General features: G+C 34.3%; 4 protein-coding genes across 4 annotated transcripts; 1 reads left to right on the forward strand and 3 right to left on the reverse strand.

Annotated features, from left to right (window-relative positions):
- The first annotated feature begins 522 nt into the window (after window positions 1-522).
- On the forward strand, window positions 523-1,761 carry LOC107879441. Its single transcript, XM_016726477.2, has one exon. The coding sequence runs from the start codon at window positions 523-525 to the stop codon at window positions 1,759-1,761; it is 1,239 nt and encodes a 412-aa protein (XP_016581963.2).
- A 1,863-nt stretch (window positions 1,762-3,624) lies between these two features.
- LOC107879442 (non-homologous end joining protein Ku-like) lies at window positions 3,625-3,930 on the reverse strand. Its single transcript, XM_016726478.2, has one exon. The coding sequence runs from the start codon at window positions 3,928-3,930 to the stop codon at window positions 3,625-3,627; it is 306 nt and encodes a 101-aa protein (XP_016581964.1).
- Window positions 3,931-6,967: 3,037 nt separating this feature from the next.
- Window positions 6,968-8,069, reverse strand: LOC124886463 (proline-rich extensin-like protein EPR1). Its single transcript, XM_047394945.1, has one exon. The coding sequence runs from the start codon at window positions 8,000-8,002 to the stop codon at window positions 7,175-7,177; it is 828 nt and encodes a 275-aa protein (XP_047250901.1). The 5' UTR covers window positions 8,003-8,069; the 3' UTR covers window positions 6,968-7,174.
- A 4,928-nt stretch (window positions 8,070-12,997) lies between these two features.
- Window positions 12,998-13,937, reverse strand: LOC107879444 (protein PELPK1-like). The gene has a single exon (XM_016726479.2). It carries the CDS (start codon window positions 13,852-13,854, stop codon window positions 13,234-13,236), a length of 621 nt encoding a protein of 206 aa, XP_016581965.1. The 5' UTR covers window positions 13,855-13,937; the 3' UTR covers window positions 12,998-13,233.
- Between the last annotated feature and the right edge of the window lie 4,494 nt (window positions 13,938-18,431).

Genomic DNA, 18,431 nt, shown 5'->3' on the forward strand with positions numbered 1-18,431 from the left:
GGTCCCCCACACGCATGCAAAAACAGCCTATTAATTCCATTTATTTTCAGCATCTCCTCTTCCATCATCATCTTCATTATCAATCTAATCATTTTTCCTTCATTCAACTCCAAGAAAATAAATATAAAATAGAATAGTTAAATTTCCCCCCTTTTAATCATCTAATTCTTTTTATTTCTGGGTGTTATTCCATGAGGTTTATCTTTACGTTAATTTAATTGAGGTTGTTAATATAGTAAAAACATCATGGAGATAGCTAGAATTAGAGAATTGATGCTCCTTTGGAGTAGAATACGATCTACCAGTGTAGCTCTTGTGGGTGGAAACCACACCGCCTCCAGATTTTGCACTCGCTAAATTCACCTTTTTCCCACCGCTGGATTTTCTCTCTCTCTCTCTCTCTCTCTTTTTTGCTGTGTCCGAACAGTTGGATTTTGACGTACAACTATAGGAGAACAAAGTGCGATTCAAAAGTAATTGGATTTTGTTGTGGAAGCAATTTGTTTGCTGATTGAAAAAGTGATGGATTTTGGACGTGGTTATTGCCCCAAAAGGGGGGAAATTAAGGGGAATCGTTTCCCCGGGGTTAAAATTGGGTTGAATCAAGATGCCCTTTTGATTATTAAGCTACCTGATTCGAGGGCTTTAAGGATTATGTCACGGTCCTTGTTCTTGGCAATGATTCTTCTTATATTGCCGTCAATTGGTTCTATACTAAGAGGTTCGTCATTCGACGTAATTGACGATTCTTACGTGATTTCTGATGACCAGATGGATTTCAATGTGTTGCATAATATTTTTCATGATCTGGGAGATGAAGGCCTTGTTAAAAAGGGTCATAAAGGCCTCATTCTGAGTTCTAAGAATGATCATTCTGCGGCAGATTTGGAATTGTTGAATGACAATGTGGTTAATTTGGTGCTCGATTCGGATATGGATGACAAGAATTCAATTCCAGATGAGGCATTCGATTTTGCGATCGCACAGACTAAATGGAACAGTAAGTTCATCGATCGGGTGCTCAAGATTGGTGGCATTGTTGTAACTCAACTCAACAATGATCCTTTGGCTGAGCTTAAAGCTCTATCAAACTACAGAATCGTGTATATTCGACGATTTGACAAGACGATGGTGGGAATTAGGAAAGCTGGGGTACTTAAGGAGTTGAATTGTCCAAAAAAGGACATTTCTTGTGGAAGGACACCTGAGGCTACGAAAGTTGCATTGAAAGGATTAGAGGATGTGTATTTAGAGCCACCAAGAAGGGCATCGATGAAATCATTTCCAAGGAAGATGAAGTTTCTTCCTGAGTTGTTAGGTGATTCACTCGAGAATTACCCACGAAGAGTCTTTATTTCTGATGAGAAAAATGGGGTAGCAGAATGGTTTAAGAGGAATTACCCTACAAATAATCAAGATTTTGAGATGTACAACTTGGATGTTGAAATTGAAGATTCAGAGGAATCAGGGGACGGAGTACCCTTACTTGGGGCATCAGAATGGTTGAGCAAAAGTGTGAAGGAAGAGGACTATGTTGTGATGAAAGCAGAAGCGGAAGTGGTGGAGGAAATGATCAAGAAAAAGGCAATATGTTTGGTGGATGAGTTGTTCTTGCACTGCGGAAACCAATTGGAAGTTGATAATGATGATGATGGAGAGGAAAATGGAAGCCACCCACAAAGGAGGGCTTACTGGCAATGTTTGACATTGTATGGGAAGTTGATTGATGAAGGGGTTGCTGTGCACCAATGGTGGAGTTGAATCTAAGGAACTTGGTTTAGCTTTGTCTTTTCTCAATCTCTTGGTAATTTCTTATTCATTTCATGTATGCCATCAGTGGCTTTTGGGTTTCCCGTCTGAGCCATGGTTGCTTGCTTTTGTTATGTTTTTCTCGACGTTGTTGGCATGAACATTGTTGTGTGATTTATTCATGAATAAATTCAATCTCTCTTTTGTGGATTCTGTTTAATCATTAGTTGCTTCAATTGGAACTTTTGCACGGAATAAAAGAAGGGAAAGATTAACAGGGTTAAAGTTAATAAGTAGGATGATGTAACGAACCCGAATTCTCAACTCAACGATCAAGTGAACAAAACTAATCAACTTTAATTAATACGAAAGAAGAAATTACAGTATGAAGAAGAGGAATAATAGCAGAAGGGGATGAGAGGACTAGAGAGAATTGGGGATGAGAAGCATAGCTTCAATTATCATCATTTGCACAAGCCTATTCTTCCTAGAATGTGTTATTTATTAACCCGTATCCGACACATAGCCACTTATAATTGGTATTGAGCTGCTTTACCATAATTGTTTTCGGCCCATTCATAACAGATAACCAATTATTAGAACTATTTTGCTATCCTGATAGTCCTGGTAAAATAATGCTCAAAATGAAATGAAAACTGTTAATTAGTTTATGCACGTGGCACTTAATACTGATTGAGAAACAGAACATGTTACTGCTTGATTTGCTACGTTTTTCCAAATTGCTAAGATAGATCAGAATAGGACAAGAAGAGGTACGACTTTATCACCATAAGATATCGTTAAACTCCAGAATAATGTACTATAGATTCACAAATCACGTGAAGGAATTTCACAAGCAATATTTTCCCCTTTAGTTTCGGCTGTCATAATCATGGCAACGTCTGATGATTAGTCAAATGATATTAATTGATGAAATGGGCCATTGTTCCTTTACACTTTCTTTCGCTCTTGAGCATAGCTCATCTCATGAACTTATTTTTAAGGTTGATTTAGACCTAGAATTTAGTTTATTAACATGACGTTAGATTCATATCCATCTCGATTCTTTATTTTCTTTCTTATGTTAGACTTGGAACTTCATATTATGTTGTTTTGGTGGTGTGCAATTCTACCTCATGAATCATGAACTATCTTTTGAAAGTTAGTTAAGCAAGTCCATTTTTTTTTATTTTTTTTAACAATATCCAAATTGGTTTCTAAAAATGGTAGATCAAATTGTGGCGTGGGGGATGTGATATGAAAACAGTTGCATTAGATCTTCAATTGAATCATTCCTTTTATTGGCTATTTAATGACCTTTATTAGTTTTCTGTTAGTTTTTCTTCCTTAAAGAGAAAATAGAACAGTAGACTCAACTTGGAAATGTTGGGTTAGGCGAAAAGGAGAAAAGGTCGCCCTATCCACAAGACAATGTTAATGAGTTGGGAAATTTTACTGGCTCAGTTGATTGACTACTTGAACTTTCAACTTGTTGGAAGGGCTTAATTCCCACATTATATTATAATCCCTTTGTCCCTTGCCCCAAACTATTGTTTTTCAAGAAAAAAAAAATGTTGTTGCGTTACTCATAAAATTCATTTAAGAAATAGAAGAAGCAAGAATAAACATCAATTATTTTTTCATGTATGACAATCAAACTAGTAGTATTGATTATTGAAAGGATTAACAAGTACAGAGCTTAGTTACATAAACAACAACATTAGCCAACAAATGCTTCACTAAGCAATTTTAAACAATAGAAACACACGTAATTAACTAGATAACTAGAAGTTAATCATAAGGGCCTTCAACACGGAGACATTGTAACACTATTGCATAGTAAGAGGTCGATAGTACAGAGTCCCCTGTAGCATTTCAAGGAGTAGTGGTTTTTGCAGGAACATTGGGATCAGATGGAGCAGGGAATGGAAAACTTGGGAGGCCTGGAAAGCCACCAACTGATGGTGTAGGAAAACCTGGGGTTGTAGGCATAGGGAATGAGGGGAAGCCACCAACAGATGGAGTAGGAAAACCTGGGGTTGTAGGCAAAGGGTATGAGGGGAAACCAGGAAGACCACCAGCTTGCTGAAGACGACGAGCTGCTGTGGCTTGTCCAATTGACACTAATGTTACAATCATAACAAGAGCCATGATGACATTAATCTTGGATGAACAAGCCATGTTTTTTTTCCCTTTCTTCTTTTGGTTGTTGTAAGCAAGTCTTTTTTGGTTAATTTGCTTGTTGAGTTGGTGTGAGTATATGTGCAGGGGTTTTGGGTGGTTATATAGACTTGGAGTATACGAGGGAATAGAAACATAATGAGCATTCAATTTGTTCACCCTCCTATGTGGTTGAGGACATAATAATAAATCCTTCCCTCTCTCCGTCTCCCCTTAATTCCACGCGTTGTCAACTCGATTATTCTAACTGAGTACAACTCGCATCGTTAAAAATATTTGTCCCAAATTACTTTTTATCAAAAAAGATAAAATTAATTAAGATTTTTTCATTTTGTCCTTAAAATTAATTACTCCTTCCGACCCATTTTACTCGTCCCAAATTGGGATGGCACAGCTATTAAGAAAAATAATAAATAACATGGCTGGTTTACCATAGTACTCCTAGTAAATGATGTTTAAAGTGTAAACATTATTTATCACCTGCATAAATATTGTAAATTTTCAAAAAGTTTCTCTAATGTTAATCTTTACAATATTGTAAAGTTTCATGCAGCTTTTGTTGTTGATGAATCCTTTGGTTTCTTAAATGATGCTAGCTGTTCTTATTCGTTGAGCGTTGATGACATTAAATTGGTTTCAACGACAACCAAGTAGTACATGAAAATCAAAGGTTGTCCGAAAGGAATAGTTCAGACTAAAGAAAGGATAAAATGGAAAAAGAGTCGCACCGATCTCTCAAGAAGAAATTAACTTTTTATTGGTCTGAATAGTTCAGATTCACGTCAGGCAACATTTTTTATCAAGTAATTCTCCATTTTTAGAACTCTACTCGATGCATTAGGGACTCAGGGTAAGCAAAAAAAAAAGTTTACAACCGTCCCACTAACCACAACAATGGGTAGAAATCAATTTTCATACAACCTTTAAATTAAAGTTGTCTTTCCAGCAAAATTCATACACAATACAGCTCACGTTCTAAAACTCAATGCTTTGTTTTACTGAATGTAGACCAACCACTACCTGCATCCTACTGAATCATAAAACTATGTACATAATTGAATCATCCTAAAACATAAAATTATTTTATAGTTACAATACTCATTTTTGCTTAGTATCTTGGGTCCTCCTATACTATGGTTGCCTATTTGGTCACTATTCTCAGAATAATCTGTAATTTACAAACTTATTTTTAGTTTTACAAGAGATCTGAAAAGACCATTTTCGTCTGATCATTTTGTACATATTGGTTGGTTGAAAAAGAGTTAGTCTTTGTTTATTTCTTCTTGAAAAGGAAACTAGCAATTAAAAATGTTGTCCAATAAGGACATACCACGAACTCCTTGGACAAACTAATTAATAAGAGTAGTACCACCGTTTGTCTATTACTACTATTTTTTCTCCCAAGTTGTCCATTTCACATTAGTTTGTTCCAAAAGCAGTAATGCAGTTGAGCGTTATGAAGGCAACAGAAATTTATTAGTCTCTCATGATTATTATGCCTTCAATTATTACCAAAGAATAATAGGAGTACTTATAAATATATGGAAGAAAAAAAAGTAGCAGTTGGGTGAGTAGTTAATGAATTAGAGCACAGAAATTGGAAGCTGATCGAGTTATTTCTTGTACAACTAAAGCATTAAAAAGGTTTTGTTTTAAACAGTATACAGAGTGCTACATCTACTTTGAGAACAATGTCGAAGCACATAACAAAAGAAAAATAGCTTTGTGAAAATTCGAGATCTAGTGCAAATTTTGTGGGTTCAACGACATTAATTGCACACTACTACTGGAAAGTGGAAACACATACGATATTTGTCTGTACTTCTTAGCTAATTGAATTTTCTTATAATCCATCACTAATTCGTAGCTAAATGAAATTAGCATGGGGTTTTTATTGTTTAGCTGCATAATTTTGTCGATTGCTAATTCCATGTTTTCTTGTAGTGCAGATTATACATATGCAAAAAAATTAATTCACGTACCCATACTTATACATATTAAACTACATGTACATAAATATATATGTGACTAAGATGATGATGAGGTTATAAATATCTCTCTATCGAATTGAAGTTGATACACAGTATCATTGCATTTTGCAAACAATTTCCACTTTCAAGTCCTCATTTTTATGGCTCTTCTTTTATTTTTTGCTCTGTTCAGAATATAGGGGATTTAAGTGTTTTTCCACCAAACCAGTAGTTTACAGGTTGACCATGCATATATACATAAAATAAGATCATGATACTCATTTCAAACCTGCCTAGATGGACTCTCTAAGACTTCCATTTTATCCATTTCATATCACACGTATGTTTCCGTATTCATAATTATCATTGTTTTGTCGTCCAGTTCTTTTCCGATTTAATAAACTGATAATGACATTGCTAACATTAAATATTATACTTCATGGAACCACTTAACTTAGGTAAGTTGCATTGATTTGGTGTAATCATTTGCTACAATAATAATAGCGTATCCAATCTAGCTTTACAAATGAGGTCTGAAAAGATTGACGTGTATATAATCTTACCCTACCTTGTAAAGGAGGGTATAGACTGTTTTCGAGGTTTAATCATTCGCTGTAGGTAAATATTACTCTACTCCTATTATTGGATGAATCTCTTGCAACGTCGTTTTTGCATGCTCTGTTCCTTCATGAGGTGCTAATTCATCTTTCCCATGAATAGATTATGAACATCCAAGTTTTAAAGCAAATTCATATCTGATTTTAAAAATTTCTTTTTCTCATTTCTGCATTCATATGTGTAGAGAACAATATATATATATATTCCTCTTATTTTTTTGCCACTGTGCGCCTGTATTATTTAACTGAATACCCAATTATATATAAGAGTATTTATAATGTAATTTATTTTTTTGTTTGATTCAAAGTTCTTTAATTTTAGCATCTACAGTTTTCGCATTCAATAACTTCAAACCAAAATTAGAAACAATGCCTTCTGGACGTGACTAAAAAAAAGGCAAACATCAAAGAGATTGATTAAAAGCAATGTAAGCTGGCTTAACAAAATTAAAAAAGAAAAGTGGCTGGCTTTATTTGATAGAAAAATTTCAGTCTTGTACAATATATGAGTAGATAATATATGTAAATATTATATTCATATTATCCATCATTCAACCCATTTTATTCGCATGAAATATCGGCGAGTCGAATCAATATGCGATCTAATCCTTCGGTTAGCCAGCAATAATCATGGCACATGAACAACACCGTAGTTACTCATGGAGAAGATGACGATGTTGATTTAGACAGTGTTGGAATTTCTGATCTTTGCACACTTGGGATCTGGGGCTTTGAGAAACTAGGAGTAGAGGGCTTTGAGAAACTAGGAATTTGGGGCATGGAGAAACTAGGGGTCGATGGCTTTGAGAAACTAGGTGTCGATGGCTTTGAAAAACTCGGGATCTGGGGCATGGAGAAACTAGGGGTCGATGGCTTTGAGAAACTAGGAGTCTGGGGCATGGAGAAACTAGGGGTCGCTGGTTTTGAGAAACTAGGTGTCGATGGCTTTGAGAAACTAGGATTCGATGGCTTTGAGAAACTAGGAGTCACTGGCTTTGAGAAACTAGGCGTCGATGGCTTTGAGAAACTGGGGGTCTGGGGCATGGAGAAACTAGGGGTCGACGGCTTTGAGAAACTAGGAGTCTGGGGCATGGAGAAACTAGGGGTCGTCGGCTTTGAGAAACTAGGAGTCTGGGGCATGGAGAAACTAGGGGCCGCTGGCTTTGAGAAACTAGGGGTTGAGGGCATGGAGAAACTAGGGGTTGCCGGCTTTGAGAAACTAGGGGTCGACGGCTTTAAGAAACTAGGAATTTGAGGCATGGAGAAACTAGGGGTCGTTGGCTTTGAGAAACTAGGGGTTTGTGGCTTTGAGAAACTAGGAATCTGGGGCATGGAGAAACTGGGGGTCGATGGCTTTGAGAAACTAGGGGTTGCGGGCTTTGAGAAACTGGGAGATTGTGCAGTTGTAGTAGTTATCATGTGATCATGCATTAAGTAGATGAATGCAAGCAGCAAGATGGAGGACAAATTGTAATATTGGGCCATTTTTCTGCAGATGCTAGAGAAGATTAGAAGAAAATGTGTTAAGAGCAAATGAAATTTTGATATTCTAATGGGTTTCCATCTGGCTATATATAGTTTTTTACAAGCATGCATGTAGGAGGATTTCAATATCTGATATGTTAGTTGACCTATTTATCTGCCAATATTATGGTATTTAGAATTTGTCTTATGATAGCAATATTATAGTATCTTGAATATTGCTAGAATAAAGGAATACCCCGATCTACTATCTTATGTGAGATTATTAAGGAAGCAAACATTAGCTAAAACTACTTATTAAGCATGTTAAAATCATCAATTACTATGTAATTTACTTCCTTCCTTTATTTGTTGTTTTTCTACTTGAATTAAAGTAAATAAGAAGTGGGTATAACACAGACGCCTCATGCCTTAATCAAATATGGTTGAAGTTGACATGGTTCCCATACCACTCTATCACGATAGTGATGGCACCGCTGGTTTTTCGATGTAATAACTAAAATTGATAAACTTCTGATTGAATATTTTTTAAAATGAAAAATATGATATCCCTTAAGTCTTTTTTATCAAGGTATTGTTTGACTAAATGACGCGTCTTAATATTAGATTGGTACAAGTATTATAATATTACTAAAAATATTAAAATAATAATTGATAAGTTAACTTGATGGAGAAAACATTATTGCATCAAAATACATAAAAGTTGTAATCAACGTTCTATAAAATATTATTATTATTATTCGTAAATTGCGATAACATTTGGGTTTTTCCATCTTTCTTTTCCTTTAGAACTTTAATTTCTCTCAAGCAGAAGGATAGGCCATTGTTACCAAAAAAAAAAAAGAAAAAAAAAAGTCAAATATAATTTGGGATGAATAAACTTCACTTGTATTGATTGCATGTAGCATTGGACTTTGTATGGAACAATGGTGACATAAAGACTACTACAGAGATATCATCAATCATTGTGGTAGAGACATAAAGACATTTCATCTATCCTGAATTTGGACCGTGGAAATATAGTAACCATTGGGGGCGAAAATCTTAAGTAGCCAGAAGCGAATGTCGTAGTATGTAAACCTAGTAATTTCAATATGGAGTATAGATTTGTGAATAAATTCATTAAATTGAACCCATAGAATATTAATTTATGATCAATCTTTGAAAACAGGTACCATGCATGCATCGATAAGAAACCAAGAAAAAAGGACTGCTAAAAATATGGTATAAGTAAAATTTAACTAGCTAGATTATACATTCATATATTAAGAAAACTAGTGAAGTGAGCTGCCCTTCATGCGGTTATAAGCACTATAAGTAAATTTAAATTTATACATTTATTAAAGATGGAATAGGTGAAAAATATCAATATGCATATTCATATGATAATTATTTTTTTACTGTAGTATAATTTCATGCACAGAGCACATGAATCATGATACAATCCCGCTTGCACACATGCATACCCAATCTATATTACTTATAAATTATAATGTCACTCTCAAATTAAAAAAATACATATAGGAAAACTCTTTTAACAGTACATCTAAATTAATCTACTACATTTTTATCAAGTAAAACCAGAAAAGAGCTTATAACGTTGTACTACCAAGTCTCTTTGTAGATTAGGATTTGCTCATTGAGAGGATGAAGGTAGGGGTGTGCATCGATCGGTTCGGTTTTACGTGTTATTGGTTCGATTTATCGATTTTCGATTTTTAAATATGTAAAATTAATAACCAACCAAGATATTTTCTTATCGGTTTATCGGTTTTTGATCCTTAACGGTTCGGTTTTCGGTCTAACCAATAAGAAAATACTTATAAAATAGAAATAGTATCAACTAACATAAAAAAATGGAATCTTAATTACCGCCAAAACCTATGCAATGCATTTTATTTATAAGAATCTTCAAACTTGAACAAAATGTTAGTTAGGAAAAAAATTGAATCCTAATTGTTGGAAGCTATAAATGATTCAAGTTTTTTATTACGATAATAGTCAAACTTTATATTGTGCCTTTGTTGCTCTGAAGAGTTTAATACTTTGTGAATCACTGAATTATGAATTAGTAGTGCATATAATCTATATACATACACATCTCTCTCTATGTATACATATATATATAGAGAGAGACAGATTTAAATATATAACATAAATAGGATAAAACAATAACTTAGTGTATCCTTATTGGGTTATCGGTTTAACCGATAACCTAATAAGCTAAAACCGATACCGAACCGTTTACCCAATAAAATTTTTTATAAAACCAATAAAAAACCGTTAACCCGATAACCAATAACATTTTTCTCGGGTCGGTTTATCGGTCGGTTCGGTTTTTGCACAACCCTAGATGAAGGTATCAATTAATAATTGTTTTTTTTTTTTTTTGGTAAAATAATCATAAATTCTGAATGTTTATGAATATGAATGTGTCAAAAGGCCTGGACAATTAAGAAAGTACAAATAATCGGCTAACTTATGAAAATATTTTTCAACTTTTAGAATTCTCAACTCTAGTAATATATATGGTCCAAAGCAAAGATATATGATAGTAATGTAAATCAGACATTCGCATATCCGTCTAATGTAAAGATTCGTGTAGAGAAAATTAAATTTCCCTTTTCAGCAATCAACTGAAAAACCAATTAGCTGATCATACAAATGGAAGAAAAAGCAGATCAAAATTTTTAGTTTGTGAAAATAAAATTATATGAAACAAATTATTATTGGGACGAAATACCAAAAAGATTACAAAATTATATATGAAAGGAAAAAAGAACAATTAACGTAGATTAACAAAGTTTTCATCAATGTTAAGACTTTGAAGAAATTCTAAAATAATTTACAACTTGAAAAGGTGCCGTCTCAAATAGCTAATCCTACACAGTTCCTTAAATTGTATCATTAAAGTAGATTAATGAAGAAACAACTATTCATATACAATCAAATGAATTTGGTCATAAATCAAAGAGTCATTCCACATCCATGTAATTAAAATGATACAGTTTAATATTGAGATAAACATCGAGTACATCCTTGAATTATGGTCAAAGTTGCTACGACACAACCAACTTCACAGCGGTCCTATTAATACCCCTGAAATCAATTTTAGTGTATTTTTGTCACCCCTTTGTGCTTACGTGACACCTCTATTACATAAAAATGGGGATTCACGTTAAAGGTGTCACGTTAGCTAAAAAGGTGCTACATCAGCTAAAAGGGTTGACAAAAATACGCTAAAATAGGAGCCCCGTGAAGTTGGAGTGTGTGTAGTAAATAATTAGATAAGATATAATATTTTCGTTGATAGTAAGGGTAAATCGTAGTCCAACTTTAGAGTAAGGAACTTCCACTTTTATTATAATATAATTAAAATTAAACAATTCTTGATATGTATTTGTTTTTGAATTTAAAGATTATTGAAATCGTTGGGAGCAGTGAATGCTGCTGATAAAATGATGGAGAAATAATGAGCAAGCTTCACCTGATCCTATATCAAATAAGAAAAAAAATTTCCAATGAAGACAAAAAAAAGAACCAAGGAGAAAACAAAATGAACTTCTAACAGTTCTATATGTGATCCTCATTTTATAGACTGGTTAAGTCATAAAACTTAGGCAGAAGAGAGTTGAGGAGACACAACAGACATATCATGAACAAATGACACATGTTCAACAAAGATGACTCCGGTCAGCATTCGACATCACATCTAGGTATAAAACCATTTGTGCATGTTTTATATAAACTCGATGATATATATGAAGTTACACCAAATGATCGATTACAAAATTTTTTTGGAAATTTACTCCGATAGTTATATACCAACTTACTAATGACTTCAACCTACAGATAACAATGATCATTATGAAGATTGAAGGGTCGAAGACATGTAAGATGTTATCTAGGATTTAGACTCTAATTATACTCCTTCCAATCACTTGTAACTCATCTTATTGTCATTATATTTAATGTTTATTAGCTCATACTGTGTAACAAGCACACAAACAATTAGTTTCCCGAGATCAGACTGCTAGAAAACTTTATTGCAACAAATTACTGAATCAGAATTTCTTTGTTCTCTAGCTATGTTGATTTAACTTTTTTTGGTTACTTAATTAGCTTATTATTTCAATTATCATTATAATCAAGTCCTTAAAGTACACTACAATATAAAAGGCTTTTTAGTAACAATAAATATATATATTTTAGTAGAAATAAACATGTACTTTAGACGCAATGTTTAATTTGTAGGTATTAGAGCTTTGCCCGGATTGTGGCTGACGACGGTGAGAGGCGATAACAAACAATGATGGTGAACTTTATATATCAAAGTAACTAAAGTACATTGGAGATCAAATACTAAAAAAAAATCATGAAAGAAAGAACATTGGAGATCAAATACTAAAAAAAATCATGAAAGAAAGTACATTGGAGATCAAATAATGCTAAAAAAATCATGAAAGAAAGTATCAAATACTAAACAATGAATAATTATGTTGTTCTAGCAGAAAGTATTTGATATATGTCGTGCCAACAAATTATGTGTCATGGTTAATGCTGGCAAATTGGATAAAATTTCTGTCCATTTAAAAATTGTTTGGATAATCAATTTGGATAAAGTGTGGATTAATCCATAAGTCCTTGTTATTGCTCCTGAACTAGTCTGGAATGTGCAAAAGAAGGACAGAATATATATATATATATATTTTGTTGTAACAATTAAGCAAATTCATGCTTGATTTTAAGAATTTCTTTTTCCATGTGTGCATTCATACCAAATTATAAGATAGAGTGCATATAATATAATTTATATTTTTGTTTGGTTCAAAGATGGCTAATTTTAGCATCTACGGTTTATGGCATCCACTTACTTCGAACCAAAATTAGAAACCGTGGCTTCTGGACATGACTTTAAAAAAAGAAAAAGCAAATTAACACCAAAGAGAGTAAGGAAAAGCAATGTAATAAGCTGGCTTATTAAAATTAGAAAAGAACTAAAGAAAGCAACTGGCTTTATTTGATGGTATATTTTAGTCTTGTACAACATATGAGTAGATAACATATGAATATTCTCATTATCCATCATTCAACCCATTTTTTTATTCGCAAGAAATACCGAGGAGCCAAACATTTTACCATTCTCATTTAACCCATTTGCAATCCACCCATATGCATAATCTAATTCATCTGTTAGCCAGCAATAATCATGGCATATGAACACCCGTAGTTACTCATGGAGAAGTTGACAATGTTGGTTTAGACGATTTTGGAACTTCTGACTTTTGCACACTTGGGATCTGAGGCTTTGACACACCTGGTAGCTCGGGCTTTGATGAGAAACTAGGAGTTTGGGGTTTTGAAAAATTAGGAGTCTCGGGCTTTGACAAACTAGGGATTATCCGGGGCATGGAGAACCTAGGAGTCGATGGCTTTGAGAAACTAGGTGTCGGCGGCTTTGAGAAACTAGGAATCTGGGGCATGGAAAAACCAGGGGTCGATGGCTTTGAGACGCTAGGGGTTTGTGGCTTTGAGAAACTAGGGGTGGAGGGCTTGGAGAAACTAGGGATCTCAGGTTTCGAAAAACTAGGGGTCTCAGGCTTTGAGAAACTAGGTATCTGGGAGAAACTAGGGATTGCTGGTTTTGAGAAACTAGGAATCTCGGGCTTTGAGAAATTAGGGATCTCTGGTTTTGAAAAAGTAGGAGTCGAGGGCTTTGAGAAACTAGGAATCCCGATCCTTGACCAGGTTTGAGCATTTGGGAATTCTGCAATTGTAGTGGTTATCATTTGCTCATGCATAAAGCAGAGAAATGCAAGCAATAAGATGGAGGATAAGTTGTAATTCCAAGCCATTTTTCTGCCGATGCAAAATGATAATAAGAGAAAAATCTGTTGAGGGCAAATTTAATTGTGATATTCTAATGGTTTTTCATTGGGCTAAATATGGGTTTTTAAAAGCACGCATAAAAGAGGATTTCAATATTTGATACCTATTTGTCTGCCAATATTATAGTATCTAGAATTTGTCTTAGGATAACAATGTTATAATATCTTGAATATTGCTATAATAAAGGAATGGTTTGATCTACTAGCTTATCTGACAATATTAAGGAAGCAAAAATTTACTAAACTTATTAAATACCTTTAAATTGTCAATCACAATGTAATTTATGTCCTTTCTTTATTTGTTGCTTTTATATATATTTGAATCAAATCAGATAAGAAGTGGGTATAGGAGAGACATTTCATGCGTTAATCAAAATAAACTAGAACTTGACATGGTTCCTCCATGTAATTACTAAAATACTTTAATATTTGACTAAATATTTTTTAAGATAAAAAAATTTATAAACTCTCTTTCTTATTTTATATGGTATTGTTTGTCATGGTTCCAACATTTAGTTAACAATTTGCAGCTGTGCTTGTTCTACACATATACTCTCTGGAAACTAGGAAAGAAATTAAAGGCAGTACTATCAAATATAAAATCGTGTAGTTATAAATATTAACTTCTCCATTTAAACAAATACAATTCGATCAGCATCGATCACTAGCTGGCAGATTATATTCCATGTACCCATGCACCCTCTTTCGGTACTCCAGAATAAATATATATATATATATATATGATCGATACCCTGATCAGTTTGGGCAGGATCAGCAGGGTTTGGCTGATCATCTAACAAGTCCTGGATATATACCAACCAGTAGTATCTATGTATCTGTTAATGCATGGCTGGTCTCCATCCTCTATCTTCATTGAGGATCGACAAGCAAACTGTTCCAGACGGATAGACATTAATTTGGATGGACAAAGTTTCAATAATGTGGAGTATAGATTTGTGAATAAATTCAATAAATAACATGTTTGAGCACATAAATTCAAAAATTATGATTGATTAAATGTAGTTAACACTGAACCCGTAGAATATATATATTAATTTAGGATATTCATTCTTTGAAAGCAGGTACCATACATGATACGATTCAAATGGCCGCCTTAGCTTTCAATGACATCATTCGAAGTCAGTACGTGGGGCATCAAGCTTTGGTCGCATTAAGGAAATGGGATCCTACATGGAGGGGCCGATTTGAGTACACCAAAGAGCAATCCCACGTGTGAAAGATTGCTTGGAGCATTGAAGATTGAAGACTCACGATTTTGGGCCTTCATTAAGGACATTTTGGTTACTTAACCTTGTCCAAGTAACACTCCATGACCCCCCCTTTTCATTAAGGGTATTGTGGTCATTTTGTTATGTAATAAGTTAGATTATAAATAGGTTCTAATAGTTTATTTGCTAGTTAATTTATGAAAGATAAAAAATTGAAACACTTGAAATCCTCTCTCTTGAGAGTAGACCACCTTAGTATAATCTTAGTTAGGACTTGAAAAAGTCATCCTTAGTATAGGGCTTGGAAAATCCAATATTGTTCTTTGCTTGGAAACGGTGGATTTTGAGGTGAGTCGATTACCTTGACGGTCACCGTAAGAGTGTGGTCTTGATTATTACATTCATTAGAGGTTAATGTTGAAATATACTTGTTTTTTAACCTTGTAATAATCTTGGTTTCACTATTTATCCTTTCATTATTTTGCAGATCTGTGTGTTTTTGTGTTTGTCATCTTGTATCCCTTTGTGTTGCTTGTTCTTCTGATGTTTTGTGTGGACTGTTTTGGCATCTTGATGGACTGATTTGTATCAATACATCGATGAGAAACTAAGAAAAAGGATTGCTGCAAATATGGTATAAGCAAAATATGACTAGCTAGATTATGAAGTTGATTACATCACACTAGAGTAAAGCAACCGCAAGGTGATGTCTGTCCAGTCTTGATAATATGCTTCATCAAATGATCCATTTGAATTTTTTTTGGAAATTTACACCAACGATTATATTCCAACGTACTAATGACTTCAACGTGCAGATAATTACAATGATCATTATGATGGGCGGAATACGCGCTAGACGTTACTTAGGGTTTAGACTATAACTATACCCCTTCCAATCACTCATAATCCCTATGATTTTCATCATCTTTATTGTTAAGTTCAAACTCGGATGCGTGTAAGTAAGTTTTAGCGGTAAGAAATATGTATTTTAGCAGCAATTGTTACGATATAATGGACACGAGGCCCAGGCCCAATTATTGATACGTAGACCCGAACCAATTTAGTTGATGCTGTATATATTTTTACATTGCTTTCCTTTTATAAAATCATGTATATATATAGAGAGAGAGCTCTCTAGAACAGAGAAGAATAGATATTTTTCATTTGTACAACTTCAAATATATGTACCTTTTCTCATTTCTCTCATCTTAATCTCAATTCAACTTGATCTTTAGATTCCGTTTTCTTCGTAAATCTAACATGGTATCAGAGAGGGGATCCAATTTCGTACTCCAGTGTTTGAACAGTGCAGCAGAAATCGGGTTTTGGTGAATTTAGGGCTTTGTGACGGCTTTAAGGTCTCCAACGACGATTTGAGGTCTCCAACGACGATTTTGAGGTCTCCAACGGTGTTAAGGTCTACGATGGCGGCGTTGCGACGGCAATCGTGAGGTTTTCCTTATTCGGTGTGAAATCGACACTGTGTTACCTTGTATCAACTATTTCCTTAATTTTAGTTGCGCAAGACCTAGTTCTTTGGGTTTTGAGAAGAAATACGGTAATATCCTTCTCTTAGTTGCTGGTTGTGTATGTTTGTGGAACAATGTCAGATAATTTGTCTGGTAGCACATCTACTGAAGGTTTTACACCTTTCTCTATCGATTATTCTCACCCATTTTATGTGCATCCATCGGATAACCCTAGTACTCAACTCACAACTGTACCATTCGATGGAAATGACATTGTTAGTTGGAGGAAAAGTATGATGATTTCTCTTTCCGCTAAAAATAAATTAGGGATAGTCACTGGTAAAAACCCTAAACATGTACCCGAATCTCCTTATTACCCATATTGGGAACGATGCAATGACATGGTCATTTCCTGGATAACAAATTCTCTATCCAGAAATATAGCTATGAGTGTCATAGGGTTTGACACTGCTAAGGAAATTTGGGATGATATAAATGATAGGTACGGGCAGAGAGGCTTGTACTTCCTATGTCCAGAGAGCATTTCATCAACTGATGCTTCCTGCATTCCAGGCTTATCATCTGTCACCTCCTCACCAAGCACTTCTATTACTGCAGTTTCAGATTTTGTTTCTACTTCCACACATATTTCAGTTTCTGTAGTTCATTCTCTTACTATTCAGCCTGTTAGTTCTTCTGTTTGTGCTACTGTTCCTAATGTTCCTGATGTATTTCCCACTTCTTCATGTACTATTCTATCAAACATCAATAAAAATAATTTGTTTTGGCATCAAAGACTTGGACATATTCCCTTTTATAAAATGCATAGTATTCCTTTCTTATATGATAAGTTGTCCCCCAAACAATCTTTTATTTGTTCTATTTGCCCCATGGCTAGGTAACAAAGACTCCTAATTCCGAAAAGTAGTATTCATACTACTAAACCATTTCAATTAGTCTACATTGATACTTGGGGCCTATATAATACCCAAACTTACAATGGTTTTAGGTATTTCCTTACTTTTGTAGATGATTATTCTAGATCTACTTGGACTCATCCCCTGTCTTCCAAGAGTGATGCTTTGACTGTCATTAAGACTTTTACCTCAATGGTCAAGTGTCAGTTTCATTCTACTGTTCAATGTTTTAGATCTGATAATGCTTTTGAATTAGGTAGTGGTGTTGCTGCATCTCAATTTTTTTTTTCTGAAAATGGCATTATACATCAAACTACCATCCCTCACACTCCACAACAAAATGAAGTGGTTGAGAGAAAACACAAACACCTTCTTAAGACATTTAGAGCCTTATTATTTCAATCTAAATTACCCAAAAAATATTGGGGTGATTGTGTGTTGACTGCAACTTATCTAATTAATAGATTCCCTTCACTAGTTCTCAGTAATAAATCTCCTTTTGAAATGCTTCATCAGTCTCCTCCTTCTTATACGAACTTAAAATCTTTTGGGTGTCTATGTTTTGCCATTTCTCCCACATTTGGTAGATACAAATTTCAAATAAGGGCCATCCCTTCTATATTTTTGGGGTATCCCTTTGGAAAGAAAGTCTATAAACTTTTAAATCTCAACAATCATTCTATTTTTAATTCAAGGGATATGGTATTCCATGAGCATATCTTCCCCTACAACTCCAACTACCCTGCTCCTTCTTTCTTTCCTACCCCTCCTTCTTCTTATTCTGATGTTCCTGTTATATCTTCCTCAACTCCTGTTTCTCCTCCAATTTATCTCTTATTACTGATCCAGCTCCTCCAATTTTATCTCTTATTACTGATCCAACTCCTCCTTCTACTTCGCCTCCTCCAACTAATCTGACCCCCTTCATT

This window comes from Capsicum annuum, chromosome 8 (genome assembly GCF_002878395.1).
Source record: "Capsicum annuum cultivar UCD-10X-F1 chromosome 8, UCD10Xv1.1, whole genome shotgun sequence".
NCBI classification, from domain to species: domain Eukaryota; kingdom Viridiplantae; phylum Streptophyta; class Magnoliopsida; order Solanales; family Solanaceae; genus Capsicum; species Capsicum annuum.

Coding starts and splice junctions, on each gene's coding strand:
- LOC107879441 (XM_016726477.2), top strand. CDS start 523: ATGGATTTTGGACGTGGTTATTGCCCCAAAAGGGGGGAAATTAAGGGG.
- LOC107879442 (XM_016726478.2), bottom strand. CDS start 3,930: ATGGCTTGTTCATCCAAGATTAATGTCATCATGGCTCTTGTTATGATT.
- LOC124886463 (XM_047394945.1), bottom strand. CDS start 8,002: ATGGCCCAATATTACAATTTGTCCTCCATCTTGCTGCTTGCATTCATC.
- LOC107879444 (XM_016726479.2), bottom strand. CDS start 13,854: ATGGCTTGGAATTACAACTTATCCTCCATCTTATTGCTTGCATTTCTC.